The 19,422-nt window shown below is 49.7% G+C and overlaps 1 protein-coding gene across 2 annotated transcripts in view; it reads left to right on the top strand.

Annotated features, from left to right (window-relative positions):
• Positions 1–19,422, top strand: part of SH3PXD2B (SH3 and PX domains 2B) — a 101,513-nt gene that overhangs the window by 30,323 nt on the left and 51,768 nt on the right. For both annotated transcript variants that reach the window (XM_058723446.1, XM_058723447.1), the window contains exons 2-3: positions 3,506–3,586; positions 15,083–15,158. In XM_058723446.1, the coding sequence (XP_058579429.1) occupies positions 3,506–3,586; positions 15,083–15,158 (157 nt within the window). The remainder of the gene's footprint in view (positions 1–3,505; positions 3,587–15,082; positions 15,159–19,422) is intronic.

Below are 19,422 nucleotides of genomic sequence, written 5' to 3'. Positions count from 1 at the left end.
TTCAAAGCCTGCTTGCCCCAGTGGGCCTTCCCTTCCGGGGACACTCATCCACCCCAGCCTCCCCCATTGTACAATCATACCAGACTTTGGGTCCTTCCTAAGCACTGACTGGAACTTATAATTCATACGTACTTGCTTGTCTGCTGGTCTGTTGCCCATCTTTCCATTTCCCAAGGGCAAGGTCTAGGTCGCTCTTGCTCTTCATTATGTCCCAGCACCCAGAGAGTGCCTAGCACACAAGAGGTACTTAATAAATGTCATAGAGTGAATGAATGAATGAATGAATGAATGACAAATGGGAGCCATTCAGAATCTCTGTGCCGTAGTCTTGATGAACAGAATGGATGTCTTTTTCATAAAACTGACAACTATCTGGGTGGCTTTGGAGACAGTTCTTTTTTGTCAGAAAATCACCTTTCCGAGGTGACTCCTAAAGGATGTCTTGACCTGTTCTTTGGCTCCATGAGGTTCCCAGGACCAGGGAGCACCAACAAGGGAGGGGGGTGGGCCCGGATGCCCAAATCTCTGATGTTGAAATAGCCTGTTTTTATGAACAGGGTGGGACAGGCCCTGGGGAATCAGAGTGCAGGGTCTAAAGTTTCTTGAACTTTTCCTTTCTGCCAGGCAAAGAGCTCAGAGCTTTGCCTCTTATAATCATCGTAACAATGTGTGAGATGGGCTTACTGACCCCATTTTACAGTTAAGGAGGCTGTGGCCCCAAGGTTAGGAAATTGTGTGAGTCTAGAGCCCAGGTTTCTTCCTCTCCATCATGCTTCTTTGAAATAAAATCCATGTTGGATTTGGAGAGGTCATTCGTGGTGGACTTAGCTTGGCACTCAAGGGCACTTCCCCACCTTGTCCTGAATTACCTTTCCATTATTCATTTCTTCTACCTGTGAGACCCTGGTGTTCACACTGGTCCCTGGCTCCAGCCCCCCATGGTTTCTCCACCATTTTGAATGGAAGTTTCCTTGTAAAGTTTCCACATCGTTCAAAGTGCACCGTGATGACTCCAGGCTTCAGAGAGCTCTCTCCTACCTCCCATCCTGCCTCGGTCAGGACTAGATTACATGTCAAAAACCCAACTTAAACTGGCTTCAGAAATAATTCGAGAGGGCAGGTTTGGCCCGAGGTTTCTCGGCTCAGTAAACTTGACAGACCAGGAGTAGATTGAGGTTCAAGCAGAACTGGATCTAACGGTTCGACTGTGTTCCCAGGAACCTGCTGATGTTGGCATCCTTGCAGGCAGTAGTGACATGGCCTGCAACAGCTCCAGATCTACTGCCTAACAGCCTAGCAACTTCAAAGAAAAGACAGCTTGTCTTTTTTAAGGGTTGGAGCAAAAGAGCCGACTCTTGCTGGCTCTGATTGGCCCAGCACAGGTCACGTGCTCATTTCTCAACCAATCACCATGGATCATGAATGGCACCCACCTCTGTATCTAAGGCACTGTGCTGGGGTGGGGAAGGAGGTTCCCAGGAGAAAAGTCAAAAAAGCTTTGGTGGGAAGAAAAGGGAATCAGTACTGGGCAAAAAATAACAGGCGTGCACTGCCCACAGGTTATTTTCATTTACGTATGTGTTGTCCCTCCAGCCACTCCTCAGCTCATGGCCTCCATCACCGTCGAGCCCATCGTGTTTTTACAGCATTTCCGCCTTTCCAAAGAGCTTTCACATACATCCTTTTTAATTGTCCAGGTGGTGTGCGGGGCCACGAGGTACTGCCTCTGACCAGCTGCCACCTCAGTTTGCCCAAATTTGTCATCATATATTATTTTCTGCATGTGCCGTGACTTGTGACAATGATGGAAACATGGCCCTGTGGTTGCCCCCCCGCATCGTCGATCGCGTGATATCCTTACACTGTCGCCCTGAACAGATGCTGTCAGACCAATTTATCAATGAGGAAACACACCTGGAGGGAGAAAATGACTTGGCCCCAGGCCCCTAATTGGTGGCAGTGGTGTGAGGCTTAGCTTATGAGAAATACCACAGTGCTAAGAGCCATAGGTCTCTGCGACTTCTGACAAAAGGCAAAGTGTTAAGAATGACTGGAAAAATAGCCAGCCCTGTGGCTCTCTGGATTGAGTGGAAAGCAAGAAGTCCCTGCAGTGCTGAAAATAACACTATTCCCGAGATGAGCAGGGTGTTAATGTTTTCCATTCTTGATTTCACTTAATCCTTTGTATAATTCTCAGAGGTGGGAGTTATACCCATACTGTTGAGGAGGAAGCTGAGGCCCAGAGAAAGCAAGTAACTTTTCCAAAGCCACACAGCATTTCAGCAGCAGAACTTAGATTCAAACCCAGGCCTTTCTGACAGCCCTGTGCTTTACTCCAGAGTCCTGGAGATGGAAGAGCTCCCCGCCCCCACCCCCAACTCTTTCCTTTCATTTAAATCCAAGTTAGTTAACATGCAGTGTAATAATGACTGCAGGAATAGAATGTAGTGATTCATCACTCACCTATCACACCCAGTGCTCGTCCCAACAAGTGTCCTCCTTAATGCCCCTTGTCTCTTTAGCCCATCTTCCCACCCAACACCCTGTCAGCAGTCCTGAGTTTGTTCTCTGTATTTAAGAGCCTCTTATGGTTTGTCTCCCTCCCTGTTTTCATATTACTTAATTTTTTTAACATTTATTTTTGAGAGACAGAGACAGAGCATGAGCAGGGGAGGGGCAGAGAGAGAGGGAGACACAGAATCTGAAGCAGGCTCCAGACTCCGAGCTGTCAGCACAGAGCCTGACGCGGGGCTGGAACCCACAGACCGTGAGATCATGACCTGAGCCAAAGTCGGACCCTCAACCGACTGAGCCACCCAGGGGCCCCTGTTTTTACATTATTTTTCCTTCCCTTCCCTGATGTTCATCTGTTTTGTGTCTTAAATTCCACAAATGAGTGAAATCATATGGTATTTGTCTTTTTCTGACTGATTTCACTTAGCATAATACCCTCTAGTTCCATCCATGTAGTTGCAAATGGCAAGATTTCATTCTCTTCAATTGCCGAGTAATACTCCATTGTATATATATATACCACATCTTCTTCATCCAGTCATCCGCCGATGGACATTTGGGCTCTTTCCATACTTTGTATTGTCAATAGCGTTGCTATAAACATTGAAGTGCATGTGCCCCTTTGAATCAGCACTCCTGTATCCTTTGGATAAATGCCTAGTAGTGCAATTGCTGGGTCGTAGGGTAGTTCTATTTTTAATTTTTTGAGGAACCTCCATACTGTTTTCCAGAGTGGCTGCACCAGTTTGCCTTCCCACCAGCAGTGCAAAAGGCTTCCTCTTTCTCCGCATCCTGGTCAACATCTCTTGTTGCCTGAGTTGTTCATTTTAGCCATTCTGACAAGGGTGAGGTGGTATCTCATTGTGGTTTTGATTTGTATTTTCCCTGATGAGGAGTGACACTGAGCATCTTTTCACGTGTCTGTTTGCCATCTGGATGTTGGAAGAGATCCCTTGGTGTTAATGCCTGTCTCTTCTGTCCCTCTCTATAGGTCTATATCATCCGGGTCACGTGGTCCAGTGGCTCCACAGAGGCCATTTACCGGCGCTACAGCAAGTTCTTTGACCTCCAGGTAAGGATTTGGAGTCTCCAATGGGCTGCAGGGTCGGAAAAGTTTAATTGGACTAACTTTCCATTTTGACTTCAGGGTCTAGATGCTCACCCCACAGCAGACACAGAGTGGTTTTTTTTTTTTAATTTCCTGGACTTAAAAATGATGTCCATTGTGCTCCCTTGAGCAGCACAGCTACTGAAGTCAGAATGATACAGAAATTAACATGGTCCCTATACAAGAATGACATGCAAATCTGTGGAGCATACGTTTGAATATCCCAGGAGAAAAAAACCTTCCTGGCTTCAGGCACAGATTGATGCAGGGTTTTCATGGTACCACCTCACCCAGCTCCTTCCTCTCATCCTGCATTCCTACTTTCAGTGGTGTTGGCTTTATCCTCAGATCCCACGTGGTTACAAAATGCTCTGGGATTATACTCAGCAGGAAAGAGTGAAAGGTCACTTCCCGGAAGTCCCAGCAAACACAGTGTCCTGCACGCCATCCTATCTCTTGACCCCACATGTTCTTTTAGAAGCTTGGGTGATATTAACCGCCGACATCTTGGTTGTATGGACCTAATCCATTCCTAAAAATGTTGAATAAAGAATTTTCAGAACCTGTATTTCATTATTTTAAAGGAAGAGGAGATGATAATGTGCTTCTCGCAGGTTTCCCCAGTATCACTAAAACCATCTCAAACGCCTACATAACAAACTGCCAAGAGTCGTTGTGTAATGTCAACCGAGACTCCTGTTACCTAATTATTAAAATGCAGTGAACTCATTAGTGGTGTTCTGTGTTGACAAAATGCAACAAAATTAAACAGTACCATATGTAAATTATATTTTTCTTCTAGTCTACAGCAGACCTAGAAGTGCACAAAGAGACTATATGGTAACGATGCTAAGACTCTAGCTAAAACAGACTTGGCAGGAGCAGCATGGGGGCCAGGAAAGGGCTGAACCCTGGGGGAAAGGAAGGGAAGATGATGCCCAACACCTTTGAATGTGATGAGCTGGAGGCATCGTCCTGTCTGAGAAGGACCAAGATCCACACCCTCTTTGCCAGGTGCAGGGGTGACTTAGGCAGATCCATTACAGCAGATCTTCGGTTCAGAGATTGAAGTTGCTAGATTGACTTTTCACACACAGAGGGTCTGTGTAGGGACGACCACCTGTATTTTGCTTTCAGAGGCCTCTTGCCTGCCTGACACCTCCAAGAAGGATGAAGGATAAGAGGGGACAGAGAACGGCGACACTCAGGATTGCTGTCCCGGGGATTATGGGAATCCACAGAGCAAAGTGGCCACTGGGCAGCTTAGGCAGGAAGAGAGGAGTGGGGTAGATTTATGGGAAGAGGCAGGTATGTCCCATGGAGCCCCAGAGCAGGAAATGAAGCTGGCCCCACAGGGCCCCAGAACCAGCACCTGATTGGCCCTCAGAGGACCAGCAGCTCCCCAGCCGTCTGTCATTGTGGCCACAGGGTCTCCCATCAAGCCTATTTTGTTTAACTGCTAGCTTCTCTGGACCGGCTTCCTCCCCTAGCCCATTGGCCCACATCCCCCAGACAGCACCTCAGTCCCTCACTTTTCCCTGTTGTCAACCCTCTGGAGTTTCTAGGTGCTGAGTCCAGTCTCCAGGAGAGAGAGAATCTGATTGTCCCAAGGGTCCTAAGTGTACCTCCACGCCTGTCAGCTTGGCCAGAGAGGTTGGGGTGTTTGCTCCAGCATCATCTAGAAGAGGAGGTTGGATGAAGACGGGAGTGAGGAGAAGGGCATATGGAAATGTCCATGGCTGCTGTTTTGCAGCCAGCAGGGCGGCATACCCACAGCTTTAGACCTTGACCTCTGGGGTTAGAGAGACTGGGTTCAAGTCTCAGCTTCGTGTTTCAGGTCTCAGCTTGGTGTCACCTCTGTATGCTTCTGAGACTCAGTCTCCCCATCTGCATGTTAAAGAATGAAAGAACTTTCCTCATGCATTCGTGGTGATGGTTAATCGAGCTGCGCCTTGCTCAATAAGCACATTAGCTGCCATTAGCTGTCCCTCAGTTCAGAAGGGACTTGCCCGAGGTGACATCATTTGGGAATGCCTGAGCCAGAGCGTGATCACGAGTGTCCCTGGCCCAAAGCCTGTACTCCCTCCACTCTCCTGTTCTGACTCAACTTTCTTGTTTCTACCAGAACTTAAAAGTGAGGTTTTCTTCCCCACTCAGCATAATTGGCAATAATTGGGGGTTTGGTATAGCATAAATAGCTGCCTCAGACTCCCCTCCCTGTTAGTCCAAAGGCAGTGCTTCAGCCAGCCTTAAAGAGGCCCAGATGGGTGGCTGGAGTGGGAAAGTCATAGAATTCCAGAGGGTCCTGCTGTCCTAGAAACAGCCACCCCCCAAAACCCAGAGGAGGAAGCTGGAAGAGGGCAGGGCGGGATCCCACCAGCCAAAGTCAGCTGTTCCCGAGGAGCAGGCAAGGAGGCTGGCCCGTGTGGGGCCGTGACACCCTAAAGTGAGGTGATTTCATGATCCCACACTCCCCTTCCTCCTGTCTGGTGAGTAGCCTTGGCTTTGTCAAAAGTAACTTGGCACAAAAGAGTATGGAGAGGGCCAAGCTTTCGTGGAGAAACAGCTAGGCCAATGTGGCGTAATGGAAAAAGCAGAGGACTCGGTCAGGAGACTTGGGGCCCAGCCACCTGTGCTATGAGGCTTTGGGCACGCCTCTTAACCCCTTTGTGCCTGATTGTCCTCACCAGTAACAAGGTAATGACAAAAGAAACAGCTGGCATTTCTGGAGCACGGACGGCTAAGCATCTAGATATAATGACTCAGTTAATCCTCATATTAAGTTTATTAAATTACGTAGATGAAGAATTCTAGGCTCAGAGAGGTTAAGTCATTTGCACAAGGTCACACAGCTAGTGAATGTCCAAACTTAGATTTGAAACTGGGCGGGCGACACCAGATACCGCACTCTTTGCCACTGTGCCGTCTAGTGCCCCTGTCTCTAGTGGCTACTTCACAAAGTTTATATGGAGTTAAAAGTGATGATGTGTGTCCAGAAGAGGCAGATCCGTAGAGACAGAAAGCAGATTAGTGGTTGCCAGGAGCTGGAGGGAGGGGCAAAAGGGGAGAGACTGTTATTGGGTACTGGGTATCTTTTGGGGAGTGATGGAAATGTTCTGGAATTAGATGATGGCCCTGGTTGCACGGCCTTGCGAATGTACTAAGCACCACTGAATGGTACGCTTTATTTAAAGGGGCGAATTTTATGGCACACGAAGTATCTCTCAATTGCTTTTTTAAAAAGAGTGATGATGTGTGCGAGCAGTCTCTGGGCTGTCAAGCCCTGAGCAAATGTCAGCTGTTGGGATTATTGATGGGCGTGGGTTGCTGCTAGGAACTGGCATGAAGATCAGAGGAGGCGACGATGCCAGTTTAATAGAGTGGTTAAGATCCTGGGCCTTGATCCAAATACTGCCACTTACTGGCTGTGAGATCTTGTTTTAGTCAGAACTGTTTTAGTTGCAGATGACAGAAACCTAGTCAAAATGGATTATTCAAAAAGAGCATTGATCGGCAAAATGTAACTGAGATGTCTAAGGGTACTAGGCTGCAGGTGTGGCTGGATCCAGGAGCAAAAATGTCCACGAGGACCTGGCTCTCTCTACTTCTTAGCTTTCTTCATGACCAAGCAGGATGGTGTGTGATACAGTGGTGGCCACAGCTCCAAGCTGTATCCAACAGGTCAGCTCAGTGGCTTCAGAAAAAGAAGAATGCCCCCAACAATTTAAGCAAAAGTCTCATTGGTTCATCTTGGGTCGACGGCTGGGTCAGTCCGGGCCAGCCTAGGGACTGGAGGAGAATGAGTGTAGACTAATCGAGGAGTAGAAATAGTCCCCAGAAGAAATCAGACAGCTGCTTCCAGAACGGGAGAGATAGCCTGTAGATGACAAAAACCAGTAAATGTTCCTTCTGGTCGGGGCGAGACATTCAGGCAGAGGAAATCCTCTCCAGAGAGGCTGCCTGGAATAGAAAGAAGGAGCATGACTCAGGTTCCTTTGTGGGAAGAGAGACTCACAGTCACCAGCGAGAAGGTCCTGTTTACGACAAGTCACCTTCCAATGTGATTTCCTAACCCTCTCACGCTTAGAGGAGCTGGACCCTGATCGTCATGCCTGCCACTACTAGCTGCCATCTGGCCACAAGTCTCGTTGACATGAGGGTGCAGGTAACAGAGCCCTGGGCTTGGAATGGGCAGACCTGGTGTTAGGTCCTAGTCCTCTGTCTTCCCAGCTGTGTGGCCTTGGGCAGGCCACTCAGCCTCTCTGAACCTCCCTTTCTGCCCTAGCCTAGGCCCACGTTGGAGAGTCCATCAGAGTGTGACGGAGGGAGCTGGCCTCTGAGCAAGATGCCCACAGGGTTGAGGGCAGTGCCCAGAGAAAATGTATTTGGGTTGAGTGGCACAGTAACAGTATCAGCAATCACGTACTGAAATGGGCCAGGTGCCCATTTTCTACGCCGCCTTGTTTAGTCCTGATTTGCAGGCCCGAAGTCAGTATTGTGCCCATGTCACAGATGGGGAAACTGAAGCTCAGAGAGGCGGAGTCATGTGCCCAGAAACAGCATGGCTAAGATTCAGGCTGTGGCACACTGAGTCTGAAACCTGGGCTCCTAACCACGGAGCCCCCCGGCCTCCCTGAGGCCCAGAATTGCCTTCACCCATGTCTCTTCAGAGTTAGCGTTGCCTCAGAGTTCTGCCTGTAGGTGGCCTTCAAAGACCCATTTGGCCCTCCTTCTAGATGTGGGCGGGGACTATCCTCAGGGCTACTCCGAGCAGACCACAAGCCCTTCACAAACGGGCCTCAGATGCATGAGGGGGTCTGCTTTATACTGCACCGTGCGACCTTTGCCCTCTGAGTTTTCCCACTGGTTCATTCTATCCCCTGGGCTGGGGTCACGGTCATCCCTGGAGCCAGGGCTTCCCTCACAGAAGGCACGGTTAAACACATGCTGAGCCAGACCCCAGGTGTTCAGAGAGGGACCTCTGTCCCAGCCAGGGAGCCCAGGCAGAGCTTGCTTCCTGGAGGAACAAACATCTGAGCAGGGCCTTGACAAGGAGTAAGGAGTTGACCTGCCCGCAGGACAGGGGGAAGGCTTTCCACAAAGAGGAAACCACGTGTGCAAAGGTGTAAAGGCGTGAGGAAGCAGGACTTTTAGGGCGCCCTGCAGAATTACAATGGTGGGGGACACAGAGCCAGCTGGGTCACTCTGCCCCGCAGGGAGCTCACATGTGTCCCACGTGCAAGAACACTCCATCTCTGAGGACCCAGAGAGGGCTGTTCCTAGGCACAGGGGCTCTCGCGGATGCTGCGCCCTGGACGCCGCACATCTCAGAGCCGGAGGCAACCTGGAGGCAGCATGTCGATCCGCGCCTTTGTTTCTCGCCAGAGAAGGGAACTGAGATCCAGAGACGGGAGAGGCCGTCCCAAGTCACACAGCAAAGTCATTTGTTTCCCACTGTGATTGAGACAGGACTGGCCTGTCCCCCTGCTGAGAGTCTAACTGCCCCCCCCCCACCCGTGCACTTCTGAGCTTTGGGGACTGTCTGCCCAGGAGCCCCCACGCTCCACCCCAGGGGCCAAAGCGAAGGGAGTGTTTTTCTCTTCTCTTCTGGGGGCAAGTACAGGGGTGGCAGAACCGAAGAGCTCTCACTCCCCAGGCGGGCCTTGCGCACCCGGGGGGGGCTTCCCAGTGAGATCCTAGCCCACAGCCGGCTGAGGAGCCCGCCACGCATATTTATCCAAATGCTCAGACACACTCCTTTCCACAGACGTTCTCTTCTGAGATCGCAGCGCACCTCCCACGTGTTGGACGCGCTTCATACACTCCTCCTTCCCTTCCGTCTGAAGAGCTCTTGCCACCTCAGTTGTGTGTCGCTAAGAAGACAATACCGTCGTTGCCCTTTTCCACACAGTTAGAAGTCTTTCTTTCTAAACTAGAAAGAAGTGAGACTGTGTTGCTCAGTTGCCTCTGCATCCCAGCCCGGGTCCTGTTGCTCCACCTGGAACATTATAATGTAACTTCCCCTGTCCTGAACAATGGCTGGCCAAACCAGATAGCCACTTTCTTTTACTCATTTGTTCGTTCGTTCGTTCATCCGTTCCCTCTTTGCACAGTTGCTGTCACACACCAGTGGGGAGGTGGCGGGGCAGGCCAACGGGCAGGCAGAGCAGTGAGGAGGTCAGACTGAGGCAATGGACTGAGGGGCAGTAGGGAGAGAGAGATGGATCGGTGGGACGAGAGGCGGGCCCCACCTGGCATGTCCACCGGGACGCCGGAGCAGGCTAACCTTTGGGCCAGCTCCTCGAGGGGACAGAAGCCGCAAGGACAGCGAGCCGTGTCACACAGGTCCAGGTATGCTGTGTCCTGTTCTGAGGACCACGCGGCCTCTATCCAGCCAGCGACTGCACATGACGGTCCCCATGGGCCGCCCTGGCTCTTCTGGGTTGTGAGGCTTGGTGATACTGAGGGAGGAAAGCCCTCCAAGTCCAGTCTGCCACTAACACAAACCACGTGTGGCCCTCCATGCCAGCTTCCATGCTGTTTTCCTTGGACAGCACGTCTCCTTTCTCTCTACCACAAGCTGATGTCTTGAAAACTGCTGATGGAGGGTTCTCTCATCCCCCTCGGAGGCCTGCAGTGTAGCCACTTGACGTGGCTCCCTCTCCCTCCCTACCCTTCAGACTGACTCACTTTCCTCCTTGGTTTCCAGTCCTCCTCACCCCGAGCACCACTTCCTTTTATTATCTGGGGGGAGGGGCATGGATTTTCTAGTTTCCAAGGAGAGCGGTCCACAGTGGGACTTAGCCTGGCATGTCTCTGGTCCTGCTGCTGCAGACAGCTGGGTCTGGGGGTCCCCACAGAGTGTCTGGAACGTGGCCTGTGGGTGCCAAGGATGACGGTTCTCTGGATAGGAGTGGCTTGTGGCCTGTGAAACCGGACACACTAAGACCAGAAGCAAAACAGCTCCCAAGCCTCCGATCTTCTGTCCTTTCAAATAGCAGTCTTAGACTATAGTTGCCATTGACAGGGTGATAAAGAAAGTGAAATAAACCTGGATACGGCTAAACGAGGAGGATGGATGTTCTAGTCCACCCTGCACTGTTCACTATGATGGCAGTAGTCATGTGAAACTATTTAAATTAATAAGAATTAAATTAAATTAAAAGTTCAATTCTTTAGTCTCCAGAGCCTTGTTGCAAGTGCTCAATCTTGGAGCTCAACCTAGGGCTTAGTGGTGACCGTAAAAGGTCTATGCAGATAGAGAACATTTCCATGGTTGCAGAAAGTTCTCTTGGACAACCCAGCTCTGGCTTGTGGGGGGCCTTGGATAGTCTGAGGAGTTTTGCTAAGTTTAAAACACAGCCTTGCAATGGAATGTTCTTCAGCTTTAAAAAGGAGGGAAATTCTGAGGCGCCTGGATGGCTCAGTCGGTTAAACGTCCAACTATGGCTCAGGTCATGATCTCACAGTTCGTGAGTTTAAGCCTCACGTTGGGCTCTGTGCTGTCAGCCCAGAGCCTGCTTCAGATCCTCTGTCCCCCTCTCTCTCTGCCCCTACCCCTGCTCGTGCACTCGCACATGCATGTGCTCTGTCTCTCAAAAATAAACATTAAAAAAAAAAAAAAAAAAAAAAAGGAAAGGACACCTGGGTGGCTCGGTCAGTTAAGCATCCGACTGGCTGAGGTCCTGATCTCACAGCTCATGAGTTCGAGCCCTGCATCTGTGCTGACAACTTGGAGCCTGGAGCCTGCTCCAGATTCTGTCTCCCTCTCTCTCTGTCCCTCTGCCACTTTCTCTCTCTCTCTCTCTCTCTCTGTTTCTCTCAGATATAAATAAACATTAAAAAAAAAAAAAGGGAAGAGATTCTGACACCTGCTACAACACGGATGAACCTTGAGGACATTATGTTGAGTAAAATAAGCCAGACACAAAATACTGTGTGGTTTCATTATATGCAGTACCTAATGGTGGTTGCCAGGGGCTAAGGAAGGAGAATAGGGAGCTGGTGTTCAATGGGGGGTAGAGTTTTAGTTCGAGAAGATGGAGAAATTCTGAAAATGGATCATGGTAATGGTTGCACAGCAGTATGAATGTGCTTAATGCCGCTTAATTATATGTTTAAAATGGTCGAAATGGTTTATGTTAAGTGTATATAACACAGTTTTTAAAAACACACAGCCTCGGGGTTCCGGGGGTGGCTCAGTCAGTTGGGTGTCGAACTCTTGATTTCGACTCAGGTCGTGATCTCACGATTCATGAGTTTGAGCCCCACATTGGACTCCACGCTGGTGGCACGGAGACTGCTTGGGGTTCTCTCTCTCCCTCTCCCTGCCTCTTCCCTGTTCATGCTGTCTCTCTCTCTAAATAAGTAAATAAAACTTTAAAAAAATTAAAGAAAAAGAAAATCACAGCCTCACAAACTACTAATTACTCCCAAAGAACTTTCAGAATAATGTATTCCTTATGAACAGAGTGCAAGGAGGGAGGATCTGTTTGCGAGCACCTGTATGTCCTTAAAGGGCTCACATTCAGCATTCATGTACACAAGGACCCTGACAGGCAGGCTGTGGTCCTTGTTCCCCAGATGATGAATCAGGCTCCCTGGGTGAGGAGTCTGGCCGCTGACACACAGCTGGCATGAGGAAACATCAGGATTTAACCCCAGGGCTGTCTGGTCCCCAGGGGTAATAATAATCTGTGGTTACTCTTTGCAGCATTAAACCCAGGTCTGCTGCCTCAAATTAATAAATAACACTTGGGGGGACACTTCAGCTCTTTGGGCCATGCTTGTCTGGGTAAAAAAAAAAAAACAAGTCAGGACAGAGAACGAGAGAATAGCTTCCTAAGCAGACTGTTGACCATAAGAAACACTGGGGGGAGGCCTCTTCAGCTGGCATGCACATTCGGACAGGGGCTCAGAAGGAAGCCTGAAGAATGGAGAACGGGCATGAGAGGGTGGATGGATTACTGGTGCAGACCCTTTTTTCCCCCCTAAGTTCCTTGTAATGGTGTTTCAGCAGTGTCTTAACAAATATAATTGAGAAGGACAAAAAAAGATGGTGTCGGGCAACACCTATAATCGCTAAAAGACTGCAGCTGGGACTGATGGGTCACCCCGCTTTTCAGAAGAAAACACGTTCACCTGTGCCCAGAATGTTACACTTACTACATCTCGGGCTGAGTTTTCACGTTGGCATGACATTCCAAAGCCACCTCTGAGGGTGATCTTAGGGAAAGAGAATGGGATTTACATTAAGATACTTGAACTGGCCGGACTGCCACTTAGCTGGGCGACCTAAGGCAGCCGTCGCTCTCTGCTCCCCAGTTTCCCCCCTCTGTGACATGGGGAGCATACGTTTATATCACAGAGTTATTGTAAAGGGCAGGTAAAATCATGCATAGGAGAAGTCTTGTTAACTGTAAACTGCCAAGCAAATGTTAGTAGCGGTTACTGATTGTTACTTAATATTAGTGACATGAATAGTATTAAGTAGGGTACTTGGCAAACATGTAAAGCTGTCCTCCACAGTGTTCACTCAGTGAACATTGGTTGCTTTCGTCGGTTTTTATTGAGAGCCTACTTTGTGCTGGCTTCGAAAAACTCCTGGGTTTGAAGCAAGAAGCCTGCCTTTTCCAGAAGGCCCGCCGTGGCCTTGCCAGTTGCTGAATGACATGAACCAAGCATTTCCCCATTACCACACAGCACAGAGTAGGGCCAGGGGGTGGGGGGGGAACCACATATAAAACCATGGCCTCCAGGCAGCCCTTCAGGGTGCTGGCCAAGCTGAGGGGGACCCACCTCCCTAGGGCATCCCATAAGACAGCGTGGAGGAGGCGTGAAACCCCAGCCCGTTTCTCAAGCCTGAGGAGCAGTCCGTGTTAGTTGTTATCTTCGCTGCTTCGTAGAGGCGGGGTGTGCGACAGCGGAGAAGCCATGGACTTCCATCTCTGGCGCTTCCACTTGCTGGCTGCAGGCCTCTGGCAGGTTTCTCCACTCTCTGGGCTTCAGTTTCCTGGCTAATCTTGTCCACCTTGAAGGAGCATTCTGAAGATTTAGTGAGAGCCTGGGTCTAAAGAATCGAGTCTATGCCTGGCACGGACAACCTGCTTCTCTTGCTCTTCCGGCCTCTTCTCCCTCCCCCTGCGCAAGAGCCCTGCTTATTTCTCCAGGGCTAGTCAGAGCTTCTCTCCTTCTATTGGAGGGACATCTTGAAAGCCAGGGTGACTCTCTCCTTAGGGGAAATAATGAGCAGGCTTTTCACGTTCCAGCCATCACTCTGGGACACCCCAGACTCCCTTTCCCTCTGCTTGAATCCTGGGCCCAGATACCAGGAGGATGGTCATACCACCATGACAAAGCCTCTCTATACAACAAGGGTCAGCTCTCCCTCGGGCTGCTTGTCCATCAGAGGTTGTTGGGGGCTCCGGACCCTCAGTGGCAGAGAAGCCAGGGTCTGGAGTGTGGCCGGTCACGTGGCAGAAGGAAGTGGGGGGTAGTGAATCACGCACCGCTCGTAACTCGTCCACCCCAAAGTGACGTGGTCTTTTGTCCCTCACGTTTAACTGGCCATGTCCCAGCTCAAGTGCGGGGTGGGAAGTACAAACCTACCATGTGCGCATCTACCGTGAGAAGAACCAGAAATCCGACGACAGCCTTAGTCACCGCCACGGCCCGGCCTCAATCCATAAAGTAAGGCTGCAAGTTGGTATCATTATGGCCAATTAGAAGTTGAGGCCCAAGGTATGTCACTTCCCCAAGACCACAGCTGCAGGTCCTTGTGATTTTGTGTATCAAATCCGAAGCGTCGTCCCACTGGTAAAGGTTTTCAGTTCGGGTACTCTGCCCTTGTTCTTCTCACCCCCACAGGAGCCTACACCTCTCCCTGCAGGTACCGCCTACACCACCCTGTAACGATCCGTTTCCTTTGCAGTCTCTCTCTAGACTGTGCATCTTTCCATCTCTGTACCCCATTCACCTAGCACAGATTCAGGCACAGATGTATCTGTTGAGCCAACCTGGGGAGTCTTAGTGGGACATGGGAGTGTAATGATTCACAGGCATAGACCTAACCAGACTGAGTCGTACTGGTTTGTTACTTAACAAAACCTGCAGTTCTTAGGAAGCAGATTGGCCTGCTGTCAGTGGGATTCTGGTAGCTCTGGGGGTGTTGTTCACATTTCAGGTCCTGTGGCTAGAGAACCCCAAGAAAACTGAGAATGGTCTCTCCCAGCTCTGAGCCTTCACTAATATGGCGGCTGTGGACATAAAGAACTGTTTTCATGGAGAACCTAAGTCCAGTTGACATTGTCTTTCCCATGTGCACATGTCTGGGTTTCTGAAAAGCTGAACAAAGTGAGCCTTTATGTATCAAATCACATATTTCACATAATTCCCTTAAAATGTCAGAGATGCATGTATCATATTAAAGGCTTCCATTTTTGCTATTTTCTCCCTGTTTAGATGCAGATGTTGGACAAATTTCCCATGGAAGGAGGACAGAAGGATCCCAAACAGCGGATCATTCCCTTTCTGCCAGGTAGGTGAGACACATGCTGTCAGAAGGGGCTTCTGGGGGTTCCAGGACCGCCCCCAGATCTCTCAGCTCAGCTTCCTTGGGGCATAATACTAATGACCAGAGTCCCAGTCATTTGTGGAAATTAGTGCCTGAGAATATGGGCTTCGGGGTCAGATGCCACACCATCTACTTAGGCAAGATACTTCACCTCCAGGATCCTCAGTTTTTTCTGTCTCTAAAATGGGAATAATTAGAGCTCATAAAGTTTTTGTAGTGAGTGGCATCTTTATTATGGCTGCAGTATTAATTTGCTATCTCTGTATAACGAATTAGTGCCAGTTTAACAGCTTAAAGCCACACTCATTTACTATCTCACAGCTCAGTTGGTCAGAAGGCCAGGCAGTTCTGCTGGGTTCTCTGTTTAGGGTCTCATAAGGCTGAAGTCATCATCTTGGCCAAGCTGGCTCTTAGCTGGAGGATTGGGGACGAATCCACTTCCAGCCTCATTCAGGTTGCTGGCAGAATTTACTTCCTCGTACCTCTAGAGCTTAAGTACTATTTCCGGTGCGCCTGGGTGGCTCAGTCAGTTGGGCGTCCAACTTCGGCTCAGGTCATGATCTCGCCGTCCGTGAGTTCGAGCCCCACATCAGGCTCTGTGCTGACAGCTCAGAGCCTGGAGCCCGCTTCAGGTTCGGTGTCTGCCTCGCTCTCTGCCCCTCCCCCACTCACGCTCTGTCTCTCTGTGTCTCAAAAATGAATAAACATTAAAAAAAATTGTTTTAAGAGCTCATACAGTTACAGTATACCTCCCTAGCTAATCCAGCATAATTTCCCTCACTTAAAGTGAATTATGACATATATTGTAACATGAGCCCAGGAATGAGATCTCATCATATTCACAGGCTCTGGGGACTAGGATGGGACGTCGTTGGGGTCCGTTTGAGAAATTCTGCCTGCCTATCTACCATAGCTACCAAGCACCTCCTGAGTGCCCAGCACCACTCTGGGCACTGTGGAGGAGTTAATACAATCATGGCTGGTCCCTGCTCTCAAGACATTAAGTGTTCCTTTCCCCCACAAAAATTCCCTTACCGAAGGAACAGCATGAAGGCTTCAGCTCAAAAAACGGGGCTACCCGAACCAGAGTTATTGCTTCAAGTAGTAACATTGGATGTCTACTGCAGGCCACTCACTGGGCTAAGTGCTTTACATTCATTACCACATTTAGTCTTCAGAACAACCCTGTGCCCATTTCACAGATGAGGAAATTGAGGCTCAGAGGAATTATAATCATTTGCACAAGTAGCAGAGCTGGGGTTAAACACTGGTAGGGCTGGCCCCAAAATTCATGCCTGAAGTCAGAGGGCCCAAGTTCAAATCCCAGTGCCCTGCGGATCCACTCAGTTACCTTCGGTAAATTATTTAAGCACGCACATTATTTCCATTTGCAAATTGGAGATAATAATGATACTTAAATGATAAAGTTGTTATGAGGATTAGCTAAGGGACTGGCACAGGACTAGCAGCAACCAAGCACTTACTATTTTGATGTACAGACAATCAGCAAATTGACAATCGCCCCAAATCACAAATATTTAGTGCTGGGAGGGCCCTTTCCATCTTTTTCATTTTGCAGACAGGAAGCAGACCCAGAGAGGAGGGGGACTCCCTGGGTCACACAGGAGCCCACTCTCCCCTCCCCCACCCCAGAGTTCTGTAGTCGGCAACACATCGAGTGGGTTCTTCCAGATGTTAGCATCATCGAGTGGGTTTAGAGACAGGGTAGATGTATTTGCCAGGCCTCCATCCACTGGGAGAATCATTTGCCTAAAAAAGCTAATGTTTTTAGTTCTTCCACGGAGAAAGTGTGCAATCACCCTGGAATTTTTGTTTCCTATTGGAGAAAACCCAGTGCACCGACTGCAGCTGCCAAATAGCAGTGCCCCACAGCGTGTGCTTTAAAGTCCAACAGACCCAGTTGTGTGACTTCCAGCAGATGACATCCCCCTGCCCCTGAGCCTCAGTTTCTACATCTATAAAATGGGACCATGACTCCCCTTTTACAAGCTTCTTGCCCTTGGATATAGTGGGTTCTCTGTCAAAGTCAGAACCAGGATCCTGGGATATTCCTTTGGAATGTCTTGGTATTCATATTTGAGAGTCATACATAAATGATCAGTCTGAATATTCAAGTTGAACTGGACTCTAAATGTAGGGTTTTCTTCAAGGAAAGGAAGGAAAGCAGTAAGTTGTAACTCTTCACTGGATGAAAGGCAAAACCAGCTCTGAAAAAACTTCCCAGGACAGGGAAGAACTTGAACCGACCCTCTCCCAAGCCCCTGAAAGCTTTTGTGGTTACGTAATCTTCCACCCATGAATTTATGAAAATGCTCTTCTCAGAGACTCAGCCCCATTTGCCCTGCTCAGGGTACTGACTTGCAGCTTGGAGTGGTCTGGTCAGGCCCCAGGACCCCTAGAGCATTCCTTCCCAGCCCACCCCTTGGCTTTTCCTTGAAGCCAAGGCCAACGGCAGGGATACGTGGGAGACAGATCCCCTCTCCTCGGGGTCAGTTTTCTGCCAGGACTGCCGCGTCAGCAGAACAAAAGCAAGTCTCATGTTAGCACAAAGGCAGGGGGAGGGGAAAGGAGCCCTGTACAATTTTCCATCCCAGCAAGAGCTGGGGAAGCCAACTTGGCAGAGGATGCAGCTTGAAAAATAAGACTTACAGTTTGGCCTTCCACCGCTGTGGAAAACAAAAGCCTGCCCATTCCCACCAAAGGCTGTGCTCTCTGCTGAGCACCCTTTCCACTCCAGGAAGGCTGGCCTGCCGGGGAAGGCTCGGGCTCACCCTCCTTCCCTACAGCTCACACCGAAAGGCATCAGGTGCAGACGAGGGGCCATTGCCCAACTGGCATTTCACTCAGAGCCACCGGTCAAGGAGGTACTGGCCACGTGCTTCTGCCCCACAGCCCAGGGCCTGAGCCAGGTTCCAGTTCTGCTGCGGATAGACGATGAGTTAGCCCATTGGACACAGGTCTTCACAAACTAAGCTGCAGGTTGAGGAAAGAATGTGTGCTCTTAATTGCGGAATATAAGGCCGTATCGTCTAACCTATGTTTTTTTAAGTGATTTACTCTTTTTGTGAGCACCTAGGAAGGACCAGGCCCTGTGCTGCGTGTGTCATGGAGGGTACTACTAAGAAATAGGGGCTGTTCTCCCATTTTACAGATAAGGAGACTGAGGATCTGAGAGAGAAATGAATTTCCCAAGGCAGCATAGTCAGTAAGAGACCACCTTGGAATTGGCCCAGGGCCTCTCTGACTGCAGAGTCTGTGGCCTCCCTGGCAGGTGCCACTGCTGCCACGGGGCTTCCTGTCCCCAGACATCTACCCAGAGACTCCTATCCCACAGAGGCCACGCAGGGAGAGGAATGGTGCTTTTGTTGTTGTGTCACCCATCCAGGAGACATTGAAGGTGCCTGAGTTCTCATCCTTCTCTCTCCGCCCCTGCAGGCTGGGCCTCGGGTGAATTCTCTTTGGTGGTGGTGCCTCCAGGACCAGCCTGTGCTGTTCCCGTGGGCCGGTGCTAGCAGCATGCCCGTTGTGAATTGTTTGAGTCAGGTCACGATCTCCCCAGTAAGAGGCCTGAACAACCCCACTCTCCACCCTTCCTCTGATTTACAGAAAGGGACGTTATATCAAAATGGGACCAAATGTTTTTGCTGTAGATTTCTCTTCACAGGCATGCATTCCTTGTTTTTCCTCAAGGCTCAGGATTCTCCTAGGGGTTCTAAACTGCAAATGGTCCCACCCATGAGGGTGGTAATGTGATTATCACAGTGACTGGGGGTGGAAAGGGGTTGGGAAGGCTGTGCGCTTTCTCTGGATTTGGGCCACGGATGCTAAACATCCTGCAGGGTGGGGAACCCTCCCACACAAGGAAAGACTGCCCCACCAGAAATGTCAGCAGGGTCCCTCCCTGTTGGGAAACACTGACTCAGTGCCAAGAGGGCAGCCCCCTGCGCTGGCCCACAGAGGGTTCACGTGGAGACTTATCTATCAACTGAATAAGAGCAGGGATGCCAGGTTGTAAACCCTCCCCGCTTGGCTGCGTAATTTACTTTTTTATTGTAAAGGACAAGAAAATTTTCTGATTCCAGAAGCAATGCATGTTTATGGTAGGAAATTTGGGGAAAGTCAAAGAAGAAAACAAAAAGGCTCTGTCTTCTACCACTTGGAGGCAAGCACTTTGAATCCTGTGATGCATTTTCTTCTCGATTTTTTC

The sequence above is a fragment of the Neofelis nebulosa genome, chromosome 1 (assembly GCF_028018385.1).
Source record: "Neofelis nebulosa isolate mNeoNeb1 chromosome 1, mNeoNeb1.pri, whole genome shotgun sequence".
Lineage (NCBI taxonomy): Eukaryota > Metazoa > Chordata > Mammalia > Carnivora > Felidae > Neofelis > Neofelis nebulosa.
The sequence above is the reverse complement of the archived record's forward strand: the minus strand, read 5'-3'. Positions and strand labels throughout refer to the sequence as shown.